This window comes from Cebus imitator, unplaced genomic scaffold (assembly GCF_001604975.1).
Source record: "Cebus imitator isolate Cc_AM_T3 unplaced genomic scaffold, Cebus_imitator-1.0 Scaffold14, whole genome shotgun sequence".
Lineage (NCBI taxonomy): Eukaryota > Metazoa > Chordata > Mammalia > Primates > Cebidae > Cebus > Cebus imitator.
In genome coordinates, this window is record NW_016107329.1 from 213 (window position 1) to 24262 (window position 24050).

Sequence of the window (24050 nt, forward strand, 5' to 3'; positions counted from 1 at the left end):
AAGGGATTGGCTTGGAGTGAGTCTCTTGTATAAATTTGGACAAGCTGATAAATGTGGACATGTTTGGCTATTTCAGGTCTGAGGTTTGCTTTCCTTGTGACAAGTGCCAAGTATTAAAACCAGCCAGCCCATCAGTTTCACCAGCTTTGAGGTACATGAGGTCTGGAGGCCATGGGTTCTGCTTCTATTCACTAAAGACCTTGACGACAAGAGATTTGCCAATCCTATGGGTGGTAAAAATGCCACTGAATGTGCTTCAGGGGATTCAGAGGGAAGCTTCTATACAAAGCTTGGGTTGTTATATCAGAAGACAGAGGGGTGGGGATGGATATTACTTTTCCATATAGGCTGTATGACCATTCTTGCATGTTTGCTGATAAATGTGAACATGTTTGGCTATTTCAGGTCTGAGGCTTGCTTTCCTTGTGACAAGCGCCAAATAGTTTGTGGGGCAGAAACTTACAGCTCTCTTTTGTCCTTTTGGGAACCACCTGATGCTGCTGATGTTACCAAAAATCTTTCTGAATGACCAAACCAGTTCGTGTTGGTCAACTAAGTCAGTGCAAAAATAAAACATAAAGCAAACAAGGGAACAGCAGGATTTGGTATGATTATTTAAGATCTCCTAGCCCTGGGGAGATCTTTGTTCATACCCACATTTTGACGAACAGGGAGAACTGCTGTCATGTTGCTTCATATTTACATTTCTGCAGACTCAGACCAGTTCTTGGAGAAGCTTGAAGGAGGTCAAACTGTCATATTCTTCCAAAGAATCTACTGGAGAAGTTATAATAATAATGCTTAATATCTCACAATTCAACTTGCCTTTAAAGCTTGGCATCACTTTAAAGTAAAAGGAAGGAGAGATTATATCCAGACAAGCCATAATTAAAGAAAGGGTTTTGCTTAGAAAGAGCTTTGATCTCAGATGATGAATAGAAGTGTATGACTACAAATGAAGAAACAGAAACGGGATTTATAAACCAAGATTTCCAGTTTTGGTTTATACTCAAATCTTGAGGAAAATTACCATCTTATGCTTGCATTTCAGCCCCTGAAATTGAAGCGTCATGGGAATGCTTTCTGTAGTGGGGATGTTTGCAAAATGAGTTTATTAATTGATGCATGTAGACAAGAGACTGTTGGGTGGTATTAGGAAGAAGAGCCCAGCCCCGTCAGAGAAGAGGTAGGGGTAGTGCCCTGCCCTGTACGGACTTTAATGAATAGAACTTCATGCCCTAAGAACTGGATCGTCCCTCCTCACTTCATGGCCTTGGTGTTCATATGAACTGCATTATTTTTAAAGGAATATGATCCTTGAAAACAGTTTTAAAAGCCAAATGATGCACTACCAATAGGCTTATGTAGAAGCCTGAAGTCCCATCCTCCTACCTCCAGTGTAGCTACCCTGAAGCAAGAGGCTTCAGCTTCTCTACCGTAAATCAAGTGCAGTGCCATTCTCCCCAATGGCCCAATGGCATTTATCTTCATGTTTCTAAATATGTGTTTGCGCTGCTTGTAGTCGATTTATGGTAGCAAAGACTATAGCTTCCTCATGTTACCATTCCATCTCCTCTGTACCTCTGCTTCCCAATTTGGTGATATTACCAGTTTTCTATCTTTTTGGTTGTCTATGTACATATGGTTATGTTTTTCTCTTAGTCCAATGCTGCTTCTTGTCAAATTTATCAGGTCAATTCTGATAGGTCCATTTTCTGTTTTCTTGAGGATCTGCCTTCTAAAGCCTCACATTGTTATATAGCAATCAAGACTAGTTGTTCTGCAACATAGAACTTGCCTCTGAAAGTCCCCTTAACTTCATTATTTGTTCTTTTTTTTTTTTTGCCTATTGCACTTGGTATTCCCAGGCAGTCTCCCATCCAAGTACTAACCAGGCCTGACCCTGCTTAGCTTCGAGATCAGACAAGATCTGGCGTGTTCTGGGTGGTATGGCCGTAGACCGTTATTTGTTCTTATTCTCTTCTTTCTTCTGAGTTTTATCCGATTTCCTGGATTCCATGTCTTCCCATTCTTGATTTTTGACCGGAGAGTGGTGAATCAGGTCTTCTATCAGCTTCCTAGGAAAGGGGCCAGGATGAAACATTGTTAAAAACCAATATATCTGAAAATATTTTAATTAGCATGTATGTTGGAAATAGAATTATGAGCTGAAAATCACCATCATTCTGAATTTCAAAAAAATGCTTCCAATGTTACTGTTAAAGCATCCAATATCATTCTAGTTCCTGGTTCTCTGTATGTGACCATTTCTTCTCTTTTGGAAAGTTATTTTTGTTTGTTTTTGTTTTTGTTTTAATGTACTTTCCTATTGTTCTGAAATGTCCCCAAGATGTTCTTTGGTTTCCATAATTTTCATTCATCTTTTTACCTGTTAAGTGAGACTATACAATATGAAAACTCATGGTATTCAGTTTGGGGAAATTTTCTTGAATTTTTTTTCATTAATTTTATCTCCTTTATTATTTTTCCTTTTCCCTTTCCAGAACTCTTATTAGTTAGATGTCAAATCTCATAGATAATGCATTTAATTTTTTAGTCTTTATTTGTATCTTTGTTTGGCTTTAATTTTTAGGAAACTTCTCCTCATTTTAATTTTTCAACCCTTTTAGTGTCTTCTTTCCAGCTAATTTATAATTCACTTTTTTAGGGCACTTTGTTTTTGATTGTTCTATTCATCTGGCTGCATATTTCTGCAAACCCAGATCTTCTTATCTCTGAGGAGGGGGATTATACTTTGTGACTTAAATTGCTTCCTGTTGCCTTCATCATCTATGTCGTCTGAGTTTCTTTCATTTGTGCATTTTTTTTTAGTTGCTTGTTTGTTTTGATTTAGACCTTTTATTTTGGAGGGGCTCCTTGAAGTTCTGGTGCCTAGTAATAGTGATCTTTTCATTAAGAGTGTGGTTTTCACCACCATGGCACGTGTATGCCTATGTAACAAACCTGCACAATCTGTACATGTACCCCAGAACTAAAAGTATAATAAACAAATAAAAAATAGAAAAAAAAGAATGTGGTTTTCAAAATCAGAGTGTAAATTCACAGTACATTAGTAGGACTTATTGAGGATGAACTTCACCAGAGCTAATTATTTTTTAATGAAAGCCTCAAATATCCTCATGCACAACCATTGTTACTTTATATATATATGTTCAGTTTCTAAAAACTAAAAATTTAATCCATAGCTCCTGAGGGAAATAAGACTGGTATAGGGCAAGTAAGAAAATGGGCTGGATTATCACTGTTCAGATGGTTCAGTTTCACTTAATTCCTGTTTTCTTTCATAACTGCCTTTGGCTGTGTCCAGTATTCCTGAGTCTAAAGCCTAGGGTCTCAATGGGGTTGGGAAAGAGGTAACTTCCTATCTGAATGGGTCATAGGTGGAGATCTGAGGTCAAATTTCTCCTGTAAAAGTATTTATACAAATCTTCTTGTTACACATCTTGTCACTTTCAGTTTTTGGGGTCTTTAAGTCTTTTCTGCATTGTTGACAGAAGCACAGTGATGGAGCTGTCCAGCTCTACAGTTTCCAAATATGAGAGGCTTAATGATGTCAATACTGTTGGAGGTGGGGATTAGGGAATTATCTCAATCTCAGTGATCAGCCTCCAAGAAGCCTGTCCCTTATGCACAGGGCAAGTCTCAGGGAGGGGGCAGCTATGAGTCATCAGCAGTTACTACTGTCATGGGCCCCAGAGAGGGGATCTGGGAGGAACCACAACATCCACTATGGAGACAGTCAGAGTCCAAACACAGAGTATCTTATATGAACTCATAGAGTATTTGGGTTTTATGCTATAGACAATGGAGAGCTACTAAAATATTTTCAATAGGGAATGGACATGATGAAATTTGCATGCTACAAAGATATCCCAGGGAGAAGGGTAAATGTAGACACAAAAAGATAAGAATAAATGCAGAGACCAGTTGGGTGGCTATGGCAATAGCATACAAGATATAAGATGAAGATCTGAAATATATATTTTGAAGTGGAAGGCTAGATTACTAAGAAGTGGGCTCAATGTGATTCAGGGATTTATCAGAAAATCCAGATGAATTGTAGACAGGAACCAAAGATAACTCTCACAATTATGTCTAAAGGGATTAAGTTAAAATGATATAATTAAGAAAAATTGGGAATATAGGAAAAGGATCTGTTGTTACATAGATTCAAGTTGAATTCACAGTCATGTCAGGGGGATACTAAAGGCCAAAATGTCATCTGACAACTCACCCAGAATCCACTATATCACCTGTATCCTTTGCTGGGTCATAAATTTATTATTCATGTTGTACATCATTTTCATTTATGGAATCAATATATATTGAGTATGTAATATATATTGGGCACTATTTTAGATGAGGGAAGAAAAGGAGTGATAGCCTATTTATGTGGTAAACTAAAATAGTAAAGCAACTGATGGGATCTTTCATAATATTTTTCTGAGCAAAATGAAGAAATAGGTTCATATTAGACAACTCAGTACACTTGCAAGTGGTTGCATGGCCTATTAATATGTGCTGACTAAGGGGCTAACATTGTCTTAAAGAAAGGTTGTATCTAAACTTGGTCCTCAGCCTAATTTTTTTTCCAACTATCTTGTTAATTATTTGGATAAAGATACAGAATGTGTGCTCATCCTATTTACTTTTGGGAGGGTGAAAGAAATATAAAACCAGTAACCATAATTTTTACTGACTGGATAAAAGAACTGAGCTTAGATGAAAAAGGATAAAGATAAATATCAATTTGTGTTTGGGGAAAAATACACTTATGAAAGCATACAACTGGGACAATGTGGCACTCAAAAAAGCGAATATGACCTTCAGTTTTATTGGTAGAAGTATACCATATGAAACAAGAATGCTGAAAGGACTGATCTGTTCCACATCATTAGGCCACACCTACCTGATTGGTTTCAGTTGTGTATATCATACTTTCCAAAAGGCATCCATCCCAGAAAAAGCAAAAACACTTAGAAATCAGGGCATTGAAAGCTTAAACTTAAAATACATAAAGAAGAGATGAAGGAAATGAAAATATTTATCTTTACTAAGTGTAGAATTGTTTGGGGGTTATATAGACTGGGGAATATGCTATTATCATTGAATATTTGATTCAAGGCTTGTGGCTAGTATATTATTTTAAATGTCTTCTTAGAGCAGATCTGGAATCAAGGGGTAAAACCTTTAGAACAATTCTCAGAAAAAAAAAATAAGTGGTCCTCTTATTTTTTTTTTCTTACCAAGGCCACCTAATTACTTGGCAAATATACAGTATGTTATCAACAAATTTAGTTTTGAATTAGACAACCTTTAAAAATATCTTGAATGATGAAATTCTCTGATTGTGTAACCTGAGAACTGAAGGACTGCATTCAAGTACTAGGGTGTTTTCAATCTTTTTGAGTTGAGTTCCAGATGCACCAGGCCCTTTCAGGCACCCTTCATCATGCATCCAACCCACTGCTGGGTCTCCAGCCAGCAGAATTGAGAAACTCAGGACCTTTCTTGCCACATGTGTGTCCTTGAGGTTCTGAAAACTGGGAAAATGGAGGGAGTGGGTGTTTCCAAGGCATTCAATACTTTGGCAGAAAAAAAGTAAGTATGCTAAAAGGCATAAATTTAAAGTTACCCTTTCATTTCAACACAGTTTCTGTGGATCCAAGACTTTTGACTGAGTCACCAAGTCAGCCACAATATAACTATTTCAACTGACTAGGAATTTTATTTCTTAGTCACAGTAATGTAATGATCTGGACATTTATAACCTCTCAGTCACCTAGTACATACTGTCTTCACTTCAAACTGAATAATATATTAAAGATAATATTGCTCATCGAATACTACACTGTATGAAAATACTACAGGTTAAACAAAATCACTTTAATCCATTTAAAAATAGTCAAACCTCAGGTCTCTATTCATAATGATTTTTTTCCCCTCAGAAAATATGCAAGGAGCAAACAATACATGACTCATTTATTAAAGCTTCCATGTTTTTATTGCAAATTCCTAGTCAGGCTTTGGAATAGATACTTCCCTTCTACAATTACCATATTCTCTGAGTCACTAGGTGTCTGGTTGTTGACAGGAAAGCCTGTTCCTATGTCCTTGTACTATCACATGTGGGCAGGATAAAATGCAACTCTAGAATTGGTACTAAAGGTGGGTGGAAGTTCCACTCTTAGATCCAGGCACCCTCAGGCTCAGCCCTGAGCCCTGTGCTTTGCAGGCTTCTCAAGCTGTTATGTACAAATAGACATCTTGGGATATGATTCAAATGCATTCTGTGATCCCTTAGAGCTAGGGTGGGGGCCTGAGAACTTGCATTTCCACAAGTTCCCAAATGATGCTGACGTTGCCAGTTCATAGACCATGCTTTGAGAACCATTGACTTAGTAATTCCCATTCTGTCTTTCTTTTAGACAGACACTTCCCCACAGGAAAAGTTCTTGTGACTTAGGGAACTTGCCAACTCAGAACCTGTGTCTTTTTTTTTTTTTTCTAAGACACACTTTGGGTATCCAAGACCCCAGGATTCCCTGTCCAGACATCCTCCCAAAACTGTGCATACCTGTCCCCAGTCTGTCCTTATAATAGAAGACTCCACCAGTGTATACACACCTTATCTAATGGTGGCCAGAAAATCAGCTATTTGAAAAAGGTTAAATTGTATGGGTAGGGGTTGGGGTAGGGGGACACACAGATGTGCCCCATCAAAAACCTCTCCTAGTGCAGGGTGGAGATTAGGGTAGAAATGGAAAAGGGATGGTCTATGATTAGAGGACCTTTGTTGTATTCTTTCTCCAGCAAGCAAGTATTGTGGTGGTCTTGCCCAGATACTCACGTAAATGACAGGGAGAAATACTATCCTGTTATGGTTCATCCCTGATTTTAAGGGACCAGGACCACAGATGATTCTTGGATGGTTCTATTTCCTGAGGAAGCATTGCAGTTATAGTGCTTTTCTTAGGATGAAGGAAAAATGTTTTCCTCTTTTTTATATAACCTGCTACATACTTTTCCCAGATGACCACAAATGTAGGGGATAGTGTATGTGCTTTAGATTTCAGCTGAAATATGACTAACTTCCTGTGTGAATTTGAGCAAGTCAATTGACCTCTTTGCCCTCAGTTTTTTTTTTTTTTTTTACCTTTAAAATGGGAGTAAGGATGCTTCCCTGTTCTATGCCACCTTCTTATTTCCACCCAATTTAATTCTATGACTTTTTCAGTTTTTTGTTCAAATGCTACCATCTTGGATTAGATCAAGTGCCTGTATCTCATCTGGAGGTAACTTCTCATTGCGCTTGCAACTGTTTGTCCTTGTTTTTGTGGTTTTGTTTTAATGTCTTTCTAGCTCATTGGACTCTGAGCGAGCAGAGATCATGCTTCCTTAGTTCCCTGTTATATTCTCTCTCTCTCTCTCTCTCTCTCTCTCTCTCTATATATATATATATATATATATATATATAAAATACATATTCTATATTCCCTGTTATTCATAAATATATACCATATATTTATGATGCTATCATAATATGTCTAACTCTTTCTATAGATTCACCTCATCTTTTCCATAATATAACTGCCCATTGGCCAGTAGATAGCAGTAGAACTTGCACAAAACCTGGCACCTGAGAGATGCTAAATCCCCATTTGCTAATGCATAAATAAATGTGTGATTATTGCCATAATTAGAGAAAACATACGAAAGGACTGGCGTATAGTAGGTGCTTAGTAAACGACACCAATTGTTTTTCAGTGCAATTTATGCTATAAATAAACATTTAATTTTCTTTTCTCACATTTTATATATGGGGAGAATGGGGTGAATTTGGGACAACAATTTAAACTGTCCAAGTCAAAAAAAAAATGTGGTGTGATAAACTACTGGAAGCGTGACACACTTTTTAAAGACCAAAGAAATGAAATATCCACAGCTTAAATCAAAGGATAATAAATGCAAGAAAAAGTTATATTTGCTAGATTTCCTTGCCCCCCCCCACCCAACCCAAACTCCAAAGAGTGTATCTTCTTTCAAAGCGTGTGGTGAAAGTAATTCCCTACCCAAGTGTTCACACCGACTGTCACTGGTCTCACCCTTCCTCTTCACAACTCAGGGATTATTTTAAAGGCCTCTTTAATATCGGCCAGTCCAAATATTCTCTTGTCAAAGATTTCTGGGGCCTGTACTTGAAGAAAGAAACGATTTTCTCAAATCTGTGAACAGGACACTTTTTTTTTTTTTTTTTTTGGTCAAAATAAACCATCTGCTTGTACAACTGTTTCTAATTACTTCCCTGCCTAGACTCTCCACTGAGGGGTTTGGCACCAGCACCCCGCCCAGAGCAGCGCCGCTGCCCAAATCCTCGCTGCAATTGCAACTCCGGCTGGAGCCCTGGACCTGCACGCCTGGGTGTCCGTGGGTCCGTCTGCCCGGCCATCTGCTGGTGGCACCACTCCCTCCTGCTGCCTCCCCTGCTGAACCCCACCTTGCAGAAGTGCAGCTCGCCCCAGCAGCCCAGGAGCGCAGCATGCGTCCCCCAGGCTTCAGCAACTTCTTTCTGCTGGCGTCCTCCCTTCTCTTTGCTGGGCTGTCAGCTGTTCCTCAAAGCTTCTCGCCATCTCTGAGGTAAGTCTGGTTTGTTATTCTTCAGGACAGACCTGCCCTGCTTAGGTGGCAGGGCTCAAGGTTGCAGGATGGCTGCCCTAAGCCAAGAGCTGTTACTAAATTGGACACGGGATAAACTGTTTTCAACCTGCTCCTTTCCCTCTCCTTGTACCAACACTGTGAATTGCCTCATGTCTGTCCTTTTGCTTTTCCTTTGGGAAAATGCAATCATTGAATAAAAATATCATTTCCTCTTCTGCAAAGACATATCAGGAGGAACTTCTGCCATGAGTTAAAGGTAGTTCTGTGTGTACCTGTATCTTCTCACAGCCTATAAAGCAGAATGAGCTCTGTTTCCTGACAGCACCAACGGGAGGTCCGTATTACATTTTGTATCACATTCTGAAAGAAGCTTTGAGGCACATCACAATATCGAAACTAAACTTTTTAAAGTCCTAAAGACTGCTTAATGCAAATTACATCCGATGCTATCATAATATATGTAACTCTTTCTATAGATTCACGTCTTCTTTTCCATACTATAACTGCCCACTGGCCAGTCGATAGCAGTGGGACGGTTTTTTAAAGGAGAACTGAAAAGTCAGCAAAGTGCCGTACCTTGGATTACTTTCTATCTAATCTCAATGTGCAAATTAGATTCAGAGACAAATTACCCAAGAGCGGGGCAGATCTCCTGTGTCACCTGGAAGAAGGACCTGTGACCAGGGGCACAGTCACCCCTTACACATGTGGGCCCTGGTCTTGTCTCAGGTGGGTGGTACCTGTTTGCTTGGGAAAATGCAGCCCTCCCAGGCAGCGCTTGGACCCCAGGGAGGGTGGGCCTCAGGCTTCCGGTTCCCGGGCTTGTAGGTCTCCACCTGGAGGGAACGCTGGGGAGGAAACGTGGGCTCGGAGCAGGGGGCGGCGCCCGCGTCTGACCCCGCCCGGCTGTTGCTTGTCGCCCGCGCAGGAGCTGGCCGGGCGCCGCCTGCAGGCTGTCCCGGGCCGAGTCCGAGCGCCGCTGCCGCGCACCTGGGCAGCCGCCGGGGGCCGCGCTGTGCCACGGCCGGGGCCGCTGCGACTGCGGCGTCTGCATCTGCCACGTGACCGAGCCGGGCATGTTCTTCGGGCCCCTGTGTGAGTGCCACGAGTGGGTGTGCGAGACCTACGACGGGAGCACCTGTGCAGGTAAGAGGGCGGCGCTGGCTCCTCCCTCGGGAGGTCGCAACTCCTCCTGTGGGATTTCTGCCGCTCGCTAGAAGAGTGAAGGGTGGGGACACTGCTTCCTTCACACAAGCACCAATTAAGTCACCGCAGTTGGCACGCTTTGGCTAATTCCCGCATCATTTATCACGATACTTTTATCCCCCAGGCTCCAAACTTGAATGAAAGTAATAATTTAAAAAAATCATTCACACAATTATATTTTTAATGTAATTATTATTCTTTTTAAAGATAAGGTCTTGCTATGTTGCCCAGACTGGTCTCCAACGCCTGGGCTGAAGCCGTCCTCCTTGGCTTCCCAAAGTGTTGGGATTACAGGCCTGAGCCACTGCACCTGGCCGTCATTTGCTTAATTCTGAAATCTCACTTGCCACTAAAGTTCCTTATCACAGACCAAATTCCATAACGTCCTCACAAATGGAGTTATGTTACTGGGCTCTATCCCTATCAAGAATGTTAATCATAATATTTGCAGATCATAGGCCTGTATTTTATTTTACATAGGAAACCGGGAGGCGGAATGTATTATTTTCCTCCATTCCAGGGGAGGCAGGTTTTGTCTTTGAAGCTTGATCTGCCCTCTCATCATTAGAAGATACTTCACAGGCAGGAATGCATATCAGTAAACTGCAACAAGGAAAAAATAAAGAGGCACGTATTTACTTAGACTGTTCTTGTAGTGTTTTAGCTGCTTGGATTTTTGAGTTGCAGTGAAACTTGGTATTTTGTAAGGGTGGAGTGAAAATACATTCATTTTCCTTGCACATTTTTAAGGAGTGATTCAGGTTCTGATATTGGAAAGGGTCAAAAAATTCCTTCCCAGAGAACACCCTTCACCTCTTTATCTGTTTCAGACAAATGTGTCATTTTACTTAAGGCCAACAGCTTCAATTAGTACCTTGTGAGTGACACAGAACTCCATTTGTGGAAGCACAACACAATACATTCCAGCCAGGACTTGGCAAATTTGTAGGAAAAACTAGCCACTTATTTTACCCTCAATGTAGCTAAGACTAATAAGATGACCATCACTAACATAGAAAGATCAAGAATTAGTTTATAACAAAATATTTTTTTTCTTGGAACCTGGGCTGCTTGGCAATGCAAAAAATAGAGAAGGAATTTGGAAGGGCGCAGGTGCATCTACTTGATTTGTTTTCCCTGTGAAGGCTGCAGATCAACCATTTAAAAATACTAAATGCCAGGCGGGGTGGCTCATGCCTATAATCCCAACACTTTGGGAGGCCGAGGCAGGCGAATCACTTGAGGTCAGGAGTACAAGACCAGCCATACCAACATGGTGAAACGCTGTCTCTACTAAAAATGAAAAAATTAGTCAGGCATGGTGACAGACGCCTGTAATCCCAGCTAATTGGGAGGGTGGGGCAAAAAAATTACTTGAACCTGGGAGCTCTTCGGGCCCCTGTGTGAGTGCCACAATTGGATGTGCGAGACCTACGATGGGAGCACCTTGCAGGTAAGGGTGCGGCATTGTCTCCTCCCTAGGGAGGTCGGAATTTCTCTTCTGTGATTCCTGCCACTCCTTAGAAGGGTGAAGGGTGGGGACACACTTCCCTTCACATTAGCGCCAATTAAGTTACGCATTGTCATACTTTGGAGGTTGCAGTGAGGTGAGATCAAGCCACTGCACTCCAGCCTGGGCGACAGAGTGAGACTTCGTCTCAAAAATATATTAATTAAATAAAAATAAAAATAACATATCGACTGCCACGACTTGTTATTTAACTTTGTCAGTCCTACAAGCTGCAATGTTATTAAAGGTAGCCCTTCAGAATGAAAGCTAAGTTATTGTCCAATATTTCATTCCAAATTCAGCTGTTACTTGGCTTCTCTGACTTATGGCCTCTGGCAAGCCTTCTTCAATATCATGAATTTGGAACACATTTTCCAGGACTTTTTCTACTGTTGTTTTATTAGTGAGTTAGAGGTAAGATGCAGCCTGTCGCTGGTGAAAGTTGTGAGTGCCATCAGGTTCACTTTCCCTGTTGAAGAACCGAGACTGGTGCTTTTTTTGGTGAAACTATGAAGAAGGAATGCTGTGGTAGACAGCGTTCTTTTCTCCCTCCCATAGAAAATGATTTGTTGTTTATTCATAGCATCTTAGTCACTGCATTCCTTCCTTCCTGGTACAAAATACAGGACTGAGTCAAGCATGCTTTTGTTTGGTTATGTATGCATTTCTGTAGAAGACCAAATGCTTCTCTTTATTTTAAGGCTGAATGGAATAATGAAGTTCATTTCTCATTCTCACCTTGCTGACTGATGCCCATCGAGGGCCTTGAGCAGAATCTGTCCAGGCAATTGCCCTGACCACATCTATGGGGTCCATGCAGAGATCCCTACCAGTAGCACATAGGGCTGCCTTGCAAGCTCGCATAGAAGTATTCTATGCTTCAAATTTAGCTTCTCAATTTTATTTTTAAGAAATAGTTCCAATTTTATAACTGTAATATGGAAACCTAGCAGGTTTCCTATGTTTATGTGCACCTGTGCCTTTACTTCTATAACAGGTTCCTGTAGGTCCTTTCCAGAAATAGGGTAACTTTCAGAGACCTCTCCAACTTCTAAGAAGAAAACAAAGTCCTTCTCTCATAGTACTGTATCATGGAGTGATTAAAAATATGGGCTCTAAGCTAGGTGTGGTGGATCATGCCTGTAATCCCAGCACTTTGGAAGGCAGAGGCAGGTTATCACCTGAGGTTAGGATTCAAGACTAGCCTGGCCAACATGGTGAAACCTCATCTCTACTAAAAAATATAAAAATTAGCTGGTGGTGGTGGCATGCATCTGTAATCACAGCTAATTGAAAGGCCGAGGCAGGAGAATTGCTTGAACCTGGGAGGTGGAGGTTGCAGTGAGTCCAGCCTGGCAAGACTTAAGAATAAAATGCTTTCTCAAAAAAGGAATGGACTCTGGGAGAAAATTTCCAGGATTAAAATCCCAGTCCTACTACTTAATAGCTGTTTGAACTTGGGCAGTTACTTAAACATTCTGAGTCTTGATTTCTTCATCTGTAAAATGGGAATAACTGTACCTACCTTATAGAACTATTATAAGGTTTAACATATGTAGAATACTTAGACTAGTGTGTGACATGAAGTGCTCAGTACATATTAAAATGTATACATGCATAACATAATATCATTACAGTGATGCATTAGAGGGGGGCTAGTATGGATAGAAGGATGGGTGAATGGAGATGATAGATGGATAGACAGCTGGCCTGATGTTTGTCGGGCATTTAATGCAGTGAGAGCAACTTAGTTCTCTTCATGTAGTCTGGGCCTGTTATTGATTCAAGACCCAAAAGGTCAAGTAAGGATAATTGTTTTGGCCCAGCCTCAGAGCAGCTGTATTAGATACACTATGCTGTTTTAAAGTTAAGTCCATTGGGATTATGATACTGTGACTCATAAGAAACATACTTACCATAGTTTGAGCTGGTTCAAAGTGATTATTCTCCTGCCATCAGACGTCTATTTCTTCCAGTGTCCACTGGTTCATGGCACATACATCTTCCTTAGACTTTTATAGCACAAAGATCCAGCCCAGTGAGTGTTCCTGTGGATGTGATGGTCTATTAAGGCGTAAAATAATTTTGGTAGAACGTGTCTTTAAGAACGGCAAAATATTTGATTGCGTGGAATGAAACTTTCAGTTGATTCCTGGTTGACCCCATGACCAGCTATAATGATACTTAAATAATATATTGGTTTCTTAGAAATCTTTTAAAATTGCTGTTGAAATATGTCACTTAAGGAGTTTTGGTTTTAGTAATTTAGAAAGAGCTCATTGGATTCAATTTAGCAACACTTGTGAAGTACTGCATATTTTCTAGGCTGTCTCCTGTTGAAGGGAGTGTAAAGATGAGGGATAAAAGGCAGCTTATCATTAGTAGAGAGACACAGAGAAATATCAGACATCTATAATGTAATGCAAGGTGTCATTTGTACAAATTTTTATGAGGGCCCCATTGAGCCAGGGATTATATATTATGGTTAAAAGTTCTTGACAAAGAGGTAGCATTTGACATAAGCACTTAAGTACTGGGAGATTTTTTAATCCAAAAGGTGGACTGTTGGAATTCTGAGTAAGGACAATCTTAGCAAAGATGTAGAGGCAGAAAAGCATGTGGATGTTTGGGGATCAGTGAGGGCTACAAGGGTTGTCAGGGCTGGTTATTAGAGCTGTAAGGAAAGTAATAAAGGATATGTTGGGAATTACAGTTGATCATATTGTGGAGAGTTTGTTCTTGATTAAACAGCATAAAAGAGCTATTAAGAGTTCCAAAGATGGGAATGATCCTTAGTGCTCTGATTCATGGAAAGAAATACAGTCAGTCCTCTGTATCTGCTGGGGATTGATTCCAGGGAATCTCCCCCGACCAGTGGATACCAAGGATGTTCCCGTCTCTGATATAAAATGGTATAGTATTTGCGTGTAACCTATATGCCTCCCCCAGTAAACTTGAAATCACGTCTTGATTACATCTAATACCTCATGCAACATATATGCTATGTAAATAGTTATTATACTGTATCTTAGTTGTATTACAATGTTACTTTGTATCACACTGTTATTTATTTGCACATACTTTTAATCTGCCAATGAGGAGCCCACAGATGGCCTGCTGTATGGTACCCAAAGGTATGGCAAGTTAAAGTGGAGAATCAATGGGGAGGAACTCCACAGGAGCGGCAATAAGAACAGAATCATTATTATTTTTAAAGTCCATTTAAAAGCAGAATCAATATGAATTAGTGTCCAAGGATGAGTAAGATGAATTAAAACTCATGCTGGGTTCTTAAGTCTGTGAGATTGGAAATGTGATGGAACTGATGGAATAAAGAAATCTCAAGAAAGGAACAGATAAGCAAATCCTTGACTTAAAGTTCTTTTTGAAGAACTCTTATTTTTATCTGGAATTGATAGAAAATAAAAAATTAATGCTAGCAGAAGGAGATTCCGATTTCATTGGCCAACACATCTGGGGCAGGATGAGAATCTTGTCTGAGCTGTTAACATGGGTTAACTTGTTTGTGTTGTTAACCCTAAGCCAGTTTTTAAATTTATCTGATATTTAGTGTCTTATTCTGCTACAATATCCTTATGGATATGAAGAACCTTATATTCTGTGTGACATTGAGCATGATTCATATTATATATATGTATAAATTTATTTAATATTCATATCCTTTATACACCTCTACATTTATTCAGACTATAAGCCATCCTTAGCTGGATGTGGTGGCTCACACCTATAATCCCAGCACTTTGGGAGGCTGAGATAGGTGGGATTGCTTGAGCGTAGGAGTTTGAGATCAGCCTGGGCAACATGGTAAAACTCTGTCTCTACCAAAGATACAAAAATTAGCTGGGTGTGGTGCACACCTGTAGTCCCAGCTACTAGGGAGGCTGAGAGAGGGGGATGGCTTGAGACCAGGAGGTGTAGGTTACAGTAAGCCATGATCATGCCATTGCACTCCAACCTGGGCAAGAGAGGGAGGCCCTGTTTTAAAAAGCTAAATAAATGAACATATGCCATTCTTATAAACATTGATTTTTATGTGCAAACAGTAATAATATAAAACAATTAGAATACATTGAAACATTTTTAATATGTCAAAATTAGTAATTTTTTTCTTGAGGATATTTGACTTTTATACTATTAAGTAAATAGTATGGGAATTATGTGTGATTATTAATGGTAATCATTAAAAATCAGGAGACAACAGATGCTGGAGAGGATGTGGACAAATAGGAATGCTTTTCCACTGTTGGTGGGAATGTAAATTAGTTCAACCTTTGTGGAAGACAGTGTGGTGATTCCTCAAGGATCTAGAAATAGAAATATCATTTGATCCAGCAATCCATTACTGGTAAATCCAAGGTGGGCTAGATAGAGGTAAAAGAGTGAGCAAGGAAGACAGGATGAGGATTGAAGAAAGGGAGAGAAGTTGGAAAATAGAAAAAGACTAAGAAAGAAAAATCCTGAGTGAATCCACAAATAGGCTTGGAGGGAAATCATTCAACAATCTAAGAAAAAAATGCCATTCTAGCTGTCGTGAGATAATATCTCAATGTGGTTTTGATTTGCATTCCTTTAATGACCAGTGATGAAGAGCTTTTTTTCATGCTTGTTGGCTGCATAAATGTCTTCTTTTGAAAAGTGTCAGTTCATATCCTTTGCCCACTTTTGATGGCATTGTTTTTCCTTCTTGTAAATTTGTTTAAGCTCTTTGTAGATTCTGGATATTAGCAGCTCACTGCAAACTTCATATGCGGGGTTCAAGCAATTCTCCTGCCTCAGTCTCCTCATTAGCTGGGACTACAGTCGTGCACCCCCATGCCTGGCTAGTTATTGTATTTTTAGTAGAGATGGGGTTTCACCTTGTTGGCCAACTCCTGACCTCAGGTAATTTGCCTGCCTTGGTCTGCCAAAGTGCTGGGATTATAGACATGAACCATGGCACCTGGCCTTTTGCATATAATTTTGGATAAGGAACACTAGGTGTCTGTCTAAAACATGAAGAGGGACGTAAAGCCCAGGATTTGCCTGAGTTCAGTGCCTGACATTGTCACTTGCCTGCTGTGGCGCTACAGGGGGTTTATCCAAGAGGTTGTAACCTCTGTTTCCTTATGGTTGAAAAGAGGGCAATAATAGTACCAAATAGGGATAATGACAGTGTCAAATACATGTGAGTGATTAATAAATCACTGGAGCTATTATGCTTACATATGCCAGACACCCCTCTCCTACCCTAGCTTAATTCCTGATCCTAAGAGATTTATTTTCAAATAAGCAATTTTCTTTCCATGTTATATCTTTCTCCAGCACTAAATTCATGTCTTGAAATTACTCTGGTAGTCTTTGAACTACTCTGTCACAGCTTGCCTGTTCCATAGTGCCAGGGCTGGGTGTGCCCTCAGCCCTGGCCAGCGTGAGGAATCTGAGAGCTTACTGCATCATGCCCCAAATCACTGCATTTCCAGTCTTCTGAGTCTTGTATCTGTCTTTGTCTCAGAACCTGCCTTTTGTGCTCCTGTCCCTGAAATCTGTACCCTGATTTATACCATCATAATTGATCTCATGGAATGCTCCAGAATCCTACCCTCAAAACTGTGTAATTAGTCCTTGAATCTGGAATTTTCATTCTTTTTCTCTGCTGGAAACCTTTAGACCTCTGCAAACTCCCAGGGCTTTACTCTGTCAGTACAATTCTGTTTCTGACTCGTCCCCCGTCTGAGATTCCTGTTATTTCTAAGCTGTTCCTTGATCTCCTCTAAATTGTTGATCCCAAATAGGTTGATCCCAGAAACTGCTTCTTCAGTTGCAAAAATGCAGAAAGTAACACAATAAAAAACAAAATCAAAATAACTCATAGATTTTTAAAAATATGTAGTAAACATTACTGAATGTTCTGGAGACATTGGGTTGTGTGTTATTTAATCATAAGAATGCAAACAACTGAAGATTGAATAGGGGTCATCCTATTTTTGGTGTTTTTTTTTTTTTTTTCTTTTTTTTGAGCTGAAGCCTTGCTCTATCACCCAGGCTGGAGTGCAGTGGTTCAATATCGGCTCACTGCAAAGCCTCCTCCTGTCAGGTTCAAGCTATTCTCCTGCCTCAGCCTCCCGAGTAGCTGGGACTACAGCTGAGTGCCACCATGCCCAGCTAATTTTTGTATTTTTAATAGAGACGGGGTTTAACCATGTTGGCCAGGCTGGTCTTGAACTCCTGACCTCAGGTGATCCAATGGCCTTCGCCTCCCAAAGTGCTGGGATTATAAGCGCTGCGCCTAGCCCATTCTAGTTCTTAAAACTCCTAATGCTCTGTTACGTATTTAGCCTCTCTTCTTCCTCCTGTTTGAACCCCTCCTCCTCATCACATTTCTTTTTTAAAAATTTCATTTCAAATAATTTGATTTTTCACAAGGAGTTTAGTTATTTTTTGCTGTCATCTTATTTTTTGTCCATTCTTTTTTTTTCCCTTTATTTATTTTATTGCATTTTAGGTTTTGGGGTACATGTGAAGAACATGCAAAATTGTTGCATAGGAACACACGTGGCAGTGTGATTTGCTGCCTTCCTCCCCATCACCTACATCTGGCATTTCTCCCCTTGCTATCTCTCCCCAGCTTCCCACCCCCCACTGTCTCTCCCCTATTTCCCCCCAACTGACCCCAGTGTGTAGTGCTCCCCTCCCTGTGTCCATGTGTTCTCATTGTTCAACATCCGCCTATGAGTGAGAACATGCGGTGTTTGATCTTCTGCTCTTCTGTCAGTTTGCTGAGAATGATGGTTTCCAGGTTCATCCATGTCCCTACAAAGGACACAAACTCATCGTTTTTGATGGCTGCATAATATTCCATGGTGTATATGTGCCACATTTTCCCTATCCAGTCTATCATCGATGGGCATTAGGGTTGGTTCCAGGTCTTTGCTACTGTAAACAGTGCTGCAATTCTTGACTTCTAAAGTCTTGGCAGGTACCCCAAGTGTTGATGTCCTCAGATATTAAGGATACAGACATAGACGCATGATACATGTGTGTGTGTGTGTGTGTGTGTGTTTGTGTATTTTATAATCTGGTTTATGTATATGTGTAATATATATATGTATATGTAATGAGTATATGTATATGTATGCATACGTGTACATAAATGAGAAGACCCAAGGAGGATATATATATATATATATATATGCATGCATCCTCATATTATTCATGCTTGTATAGGCAATAAAAATATATATTTTACCCATTTATATTTGGTATATATATATTTTTGATTGCCTATACAAGCATAAATAATATATGTACACAAAAATACACACATATGTATACACACATACTTGATACTCTAATTTTATACACATATACCATATACATGTGAATATGTAAGTATATGCACACACATACATATATGTGTTTGGATATGTGTGTGTGAGTGTAAATGTTATGCACAGAGACATACATGCATAAGCCCTTTTCTGGTAGACTACTAGCAGATGGGAGTCAAGCCCACTTTCAGATTTCTGTAATGCTGACACTGTTGATATAAAGGTTGCTTGGGATTGCTATCACATGTATCTCATTGTGGAATACTTCTGTTGTCTTTCTCTGTTTAATGAATACTATGAAAATAATGAGATATCATTTGGGTGATTCGTAATTGGATTGTTTTTCACTATGGAATTTATTAAACGCTTTTAGGCTATTCAAGTCATATTTGAATTACAGTTAATATTTGGTAAATGGTCCTCTTATTGTTATACTAAAACTGTGCAAAGATGGAAAAGAGATGTTTCTTTTTTTTTTTCAAAATAAATAGTAGTGCCATTCTTATCACCAATATATTTTAATGCTATATATATTTTTGGGGAGAATTTGAAAATGTCACCAAAATTAGGTTTCATTGGAAATCCTTGAGTCTAGGGTTGGAGGACAAAAATAACTCAGGATTCTCTTATAACCGTCCTCTGAAAGACATAGGCTTAAAAATATAAAACTAATGATAAATTTTCTGCATCTCAGAGGCAATAATAGCTTCTCATGTTATTTTGCTTCTAATAATAAATTCTGCTTTCTATTAACAGATACGTTATTCTTTGCTAAATTACTCTGAATCTTGTAGTCACATCTCAGCAGGAAGAAGAAAGGCAATAAATAAAACAGTGAATACATCAGCTTTAGGCTTGTCTGGATTTAAGACCCTCTACCTTAAGCAGCAGCTTGCATTAATGGAAAGATAACTGGATTAGGAGACAGGAGAAACAGGCCCTATTATACACTTTTCCACTTATCTACTATGTGATCTTGGCAAATAACAAAAATATCCACCTAAGCCTCAGTCACCCATTTATATTTGGTATAACACTTCTGACTTTTTCAAAGGGAAAGTATGAGGTTGAGGAACCCTGCAATGAATAATTTACACTTTGTAGGGGCTCGGTAAATATATGCTTAGTGAATAAATGAGATTTAGCTTATTTAAATTACCACGATGGCTTGGAATAAATATTTAGGTAAAGGCATCTGAACAGGTTCATAACTGACAATGGCGGCACCCGTGTAGAGAGCAGAGGAGGAAGACACTCATAACTAAGAGCAGAGGTAGTGATGTTACTGACAAACAGTTGACAAGCAAACCAAAATGAAACGTGGAGTCAGAAAGGCCAAGAAAACTTGGAGGGGAGGGTATTCTCTTAGTCATCCAAGTAAACCATGGCCAGCTTTGACTCATTCTTTTCATTTGCTCTCATATTCTGCCAATATTGCTAACGTTTTTACTTAGTTTTCTGCAGAACTTAGTTCTTTTGCTAGTGCCTTAGCTTAGCCTTCATTTCCCTTGACAAGGAATATTAACAATTATTACGTTCTTATCACACTTCAAGCTTCAGGCTGTCTTCCTTCTGTCTCTCCTGTATACTACCACTTGGTGAATCGTCATAAGTGACATTTTGTCAAGCATCTGTGCTTTTACAAATTCCCTTCAAAGATCATTCTAACAGTTTATACTGGCCACTTATTCTGTACCCCTGCTTTGATTCACTTCGGGAACACAGACTGAGGGTATATACTATAAGTATCAAATCTGAACTTTAACTTCCAATCTACCCGGCCATTAAGACATTCTAGAATCTGATTCCCCTTTAATGGCATGCTGATCCTCTTTCCTCTTCCTCATGATGTATGCTCCCAACTCTGGTTATATCTTAATATCACCATCATTTAATACAATCTATTCCAAACACATTGTTCATGATTTCATGTGTTTCTGATGTTCACAAATGTGTTGAATACTCTGAATACTGGCACCATCTCGCATGTTTTCCTGGAAATTAAAAAAAAAAAAAAAACATTTAGCACAAAAAAAGATATTTAGCACAGTTCTGAGTAAACAGTACAGATCCATCTTTCCTGGAATTCTGCTTTGTGTGGTTTTGAATTACTGTCTAGTGTCCTTTTATGACAACTTGAAGGGCTTCCTTTAGAATTTGTTGCAGAGTAGATGGTTTAGTCCATTCAGGCTGCTCTAATAAAATACCCTAGACTGAGTAATTTAGAAACAGCAGAAATTTAATGCTCACAGTTCTGGAGGCTGGGAAGTCTAGAATCAAGGTGCCAGCAGATTCAATGTATGGTGAGGGCTCGTTTCGGCTTCCAGGATAGCTCCTGTGTCCTCACATGTTGGTAAGAATAAACAGTCTCCCCCAAGCCTCTTCTGTAAGGGCACTAATCCCACACATGAGAGTGGAGTGCTCATGACCTAATCACCTCCTATAGGCCCACCTTCTTAATACTGTCCTATTGGGGATTAGGTTTCTACATATAGTTCAATATTTGCATCATAGCAGCCAGTCTACTAGCTGAACTTGGCAAAGGGAAACGTCACATTAGTGGGATGGGGATATTGAAACCTTTGTCCTTTGGGAAATTTAGCTTCCAAACCTGGTCTGAGACTTAAAGGCAAGAGTCACATCTAAGAAGGTGGAAAAGTCTAGTACTGCTAGACTGAAAGTATCAGGGGAATTTACCAGGGCATTTTTGGGATCTATGTGAGTAAATTCTCAAGGTAGTTTCTATTAACTTCTAAATTGATAAAGATAGAGAGCCACACCGAGGTTACAAATCTCATTTTCTTTGGAAAAGGAGTGCTTTGTGTTTCCAGGAATCACATTTCCTGGCAAATAAGAAACTATATTTTGTAATAGAAGTCATTCTTCGGTCTACTCTAAATCATCTTACTTAAGGCTGGGTAGAAGAATGAGGGCTTTATAAAGGGAAAAGAAAAATAAGACTTTATGAGGGTGCTTACTGACTTGACCTTGTATGACCGCACCCTTAGGTTATAAGATAAAATCAGTCCCTGTGCCAACAGTCCTATCATTGTAATTGTTTGTACATAGTCACTAGCTCAAATATGTAATTATTCTAAGTGAATACTTACCCACTCTAGTTTCCTGTCCTGTTATTTTATCTGGAAACTTCCTAGGAAAAGGCAGGCTAAAAAAAAAAAATTTTTTTTTTTTTTAAAGGAGGTCAATGAGTTTTGGCACTGCTTAAAAACTTCTCTTATGGCAAGGTATTAACTGTAAATTCATGACTTAGTCAATGCGGGGGAGAGTAAGAAGCCAAAATCAGAAAATGGAAATGTGGTAAATGCATTTCCTAATTGTTCATTACTGCTCCTTCAAAGCTATCATTTTCTGCTGTGTAAAATCGTTAGACAAAACTAGTTATTTTTATAAACAAAGTGACTTGGCCATAGTTTCCTCTCCAAAATACAAAAGACAAGTTATAGACTATTTTCTTTCCTTTCCTGGCCAACATCATTAGTTATGTAAGCTCTAAGAGCTGTCTTGATATGGAAATAATTCATTTGTTTCAAGAAAGAAAATATTTGATTTGTTAACTATGTACTGGAGAGGCTTCTCTCAGTTGCCTGCTTGGATAATTTTAAGCCTTGAAATTAATGCTATATTAGTAATACAAATAAAAGAAGTATCTACTTATATTTGAGAATGCTAAAAAATATTTTCATATATATGAATTCATTCAATTTTTATAATAACTTTGAAGAGGTAGTCAAAACAATTATTCTCCAACTGCCGTGCTAAGTAAGCCTGAGGAGACATTCCTCCCACCCCAAACCAATTTTCTTCAGCATTATAATAAAATCATCCAAAACCACATATGTGGGGATAATTTCTTTATGAAGTTTCGAGTACTGAAATAAAAACATAATTTTCAGAAACTTTATTTACATTTAAAAATGTAACTTTTTTGAGTTTTTTCTTGGAAAAGTAGATTTTGATTCTTATCTTTGTCTTACGTTAGAGAGTGCGTGTAACTGCTCAAATCATAAGAAAGAACTGGGCAAAAGAACTCCTTATGTATTTAATGTTTAAAAAAAGTTGAAATAACAAATCATTGGGACAAAATTATTTGTTGTACTGAGAAGGAGCATTTTCTCAGCTGTAGTTGAAGTTTTTAGAGAGATTACATTTAGCATCAACTATATCCAAATAAGAAGGATCCTCCTGAGTCAGCATTTGAAGAAACTCCTTCATAACCTGTAATTTTTCTTGTCTATAGAAGTGAAAGAAAATGTAGGTAGGAGAGTTGAGTCTACATATTTGTTATTTTCATGGACGTTACCTTAAATTATTTTGTGTATTACATCTTTTGGCTACTATGAATAAGTCACACCAGAGATTCTCTTTTGTTCTTATAAAATTAAATTTTATAAAGTGAACTCCAAAAATTTAAATGTGTGCAGCTTTTAACATATATGTAGCCTTTTTGAGATTAAAGCAATGTGAACCAACAACACTGCAAAGAGAGAAAGGAAAGGTGTTTAGAGAAAACGGAACCATTTTGATTGGATCATCATGTAAGTTTACATTGCACCTTGGAAATGAATGGGTGAACCTTGGGTCATAATATGAAGGACATGGGGATGTCCTGCCTGCCTGGGATTCTGGATATTCTGGTCTTTCTGTATTTCAAATATCCCTGTTAATACACCAGATACTGAATTTTAAGACCTATGAGTGGCAAAGTGCTGATCTTTTATTAAAAGATATAGTCTTTACTGAATGCAACAATCTTTTCCTTGGGAAACTAAGCAGGCAAGTTTGGGTAGGATGAAAATGCAGAGGCAGAATGCTCTGAAAGCTGCTTGGGAATTGGAATTAAAAACAAAAGTTGTTCGATCTTTCTTCACTGTTGTTGATGACTGTGTGATCTTGCACAAATCATGTAACTTCTCTGAGCCTCAGTTAAATTAAATTCAAAAGGCACTTATTAAACGTCTCCAAAAGGATGTCTAGAGAACAGGGAAATCTTATGATCAGACCTAGCCTCATTAGCTGTGAGATTTCAGCCGTCAGAAGTCAACAGCAACTGAATCCAGAGACTGCAGATTTGATAAAAGGGTGGAAAGATTTTGTTTTCTTACAGTTGACTGCTAAAGCGAAATATTCTGTTACCTTAGTAACCTTGGAAGTTCTGCTTTCCTTTCGGATTTAAGAACTATCATATCCCTAAGTAATTATTTAATGCATGTCCAATATTTGAAAGGTATTATAATATAGGCATTAGTCTTTTATAAAGCAGACTTGGTATTTGTCTTTAATTCCTCAACTATCTGCACACAGTCTGT

The 24050-nt window shown here is 39.0% G+C and overlaps 1 protein-coding gene and 1 pseudogene across 4 annotated transcripts in view; one reads left to right on the forward strand and one right to left on the reverse strand.

Annotated features, from left to right (window-relative positions):
- Positions 1 to 1843: 1843 nt before the first annotated feature.
- Positions 1844 to 1961, reverse strand: LOC119467573 (annotated as a pseudogene).
- Positions 1962 to 8322: 6361 nt separating this feature from the next.
- ITGBL1 (integrin subunit beta like 1) overlaps positions 8323 to 24050 on the forward strand; it is a 274140-nt gene continuing 258412 nt past the window's right edge. For all 4 annotated transcript variants that reach the window (XR_001817264.2, XM_017501329.2, XM_037728946.1 and 1 more), the window contains exons 1-2: positions 8323 to 8658; positions 9608 to 9825. Coding sequence is in view for 3 of the 4 variants with exons in the window: in XM_017501329.2 (XP_017356818.1) it covers positions 8561 to 8658; positions 9608 to 9825 (316 nt within the window). In the remaining variant the exon portion in view is untranslated. The remainder of the gene's footprint in view (positions 8659 to 9607; positions 9826 to 24050) is intronic.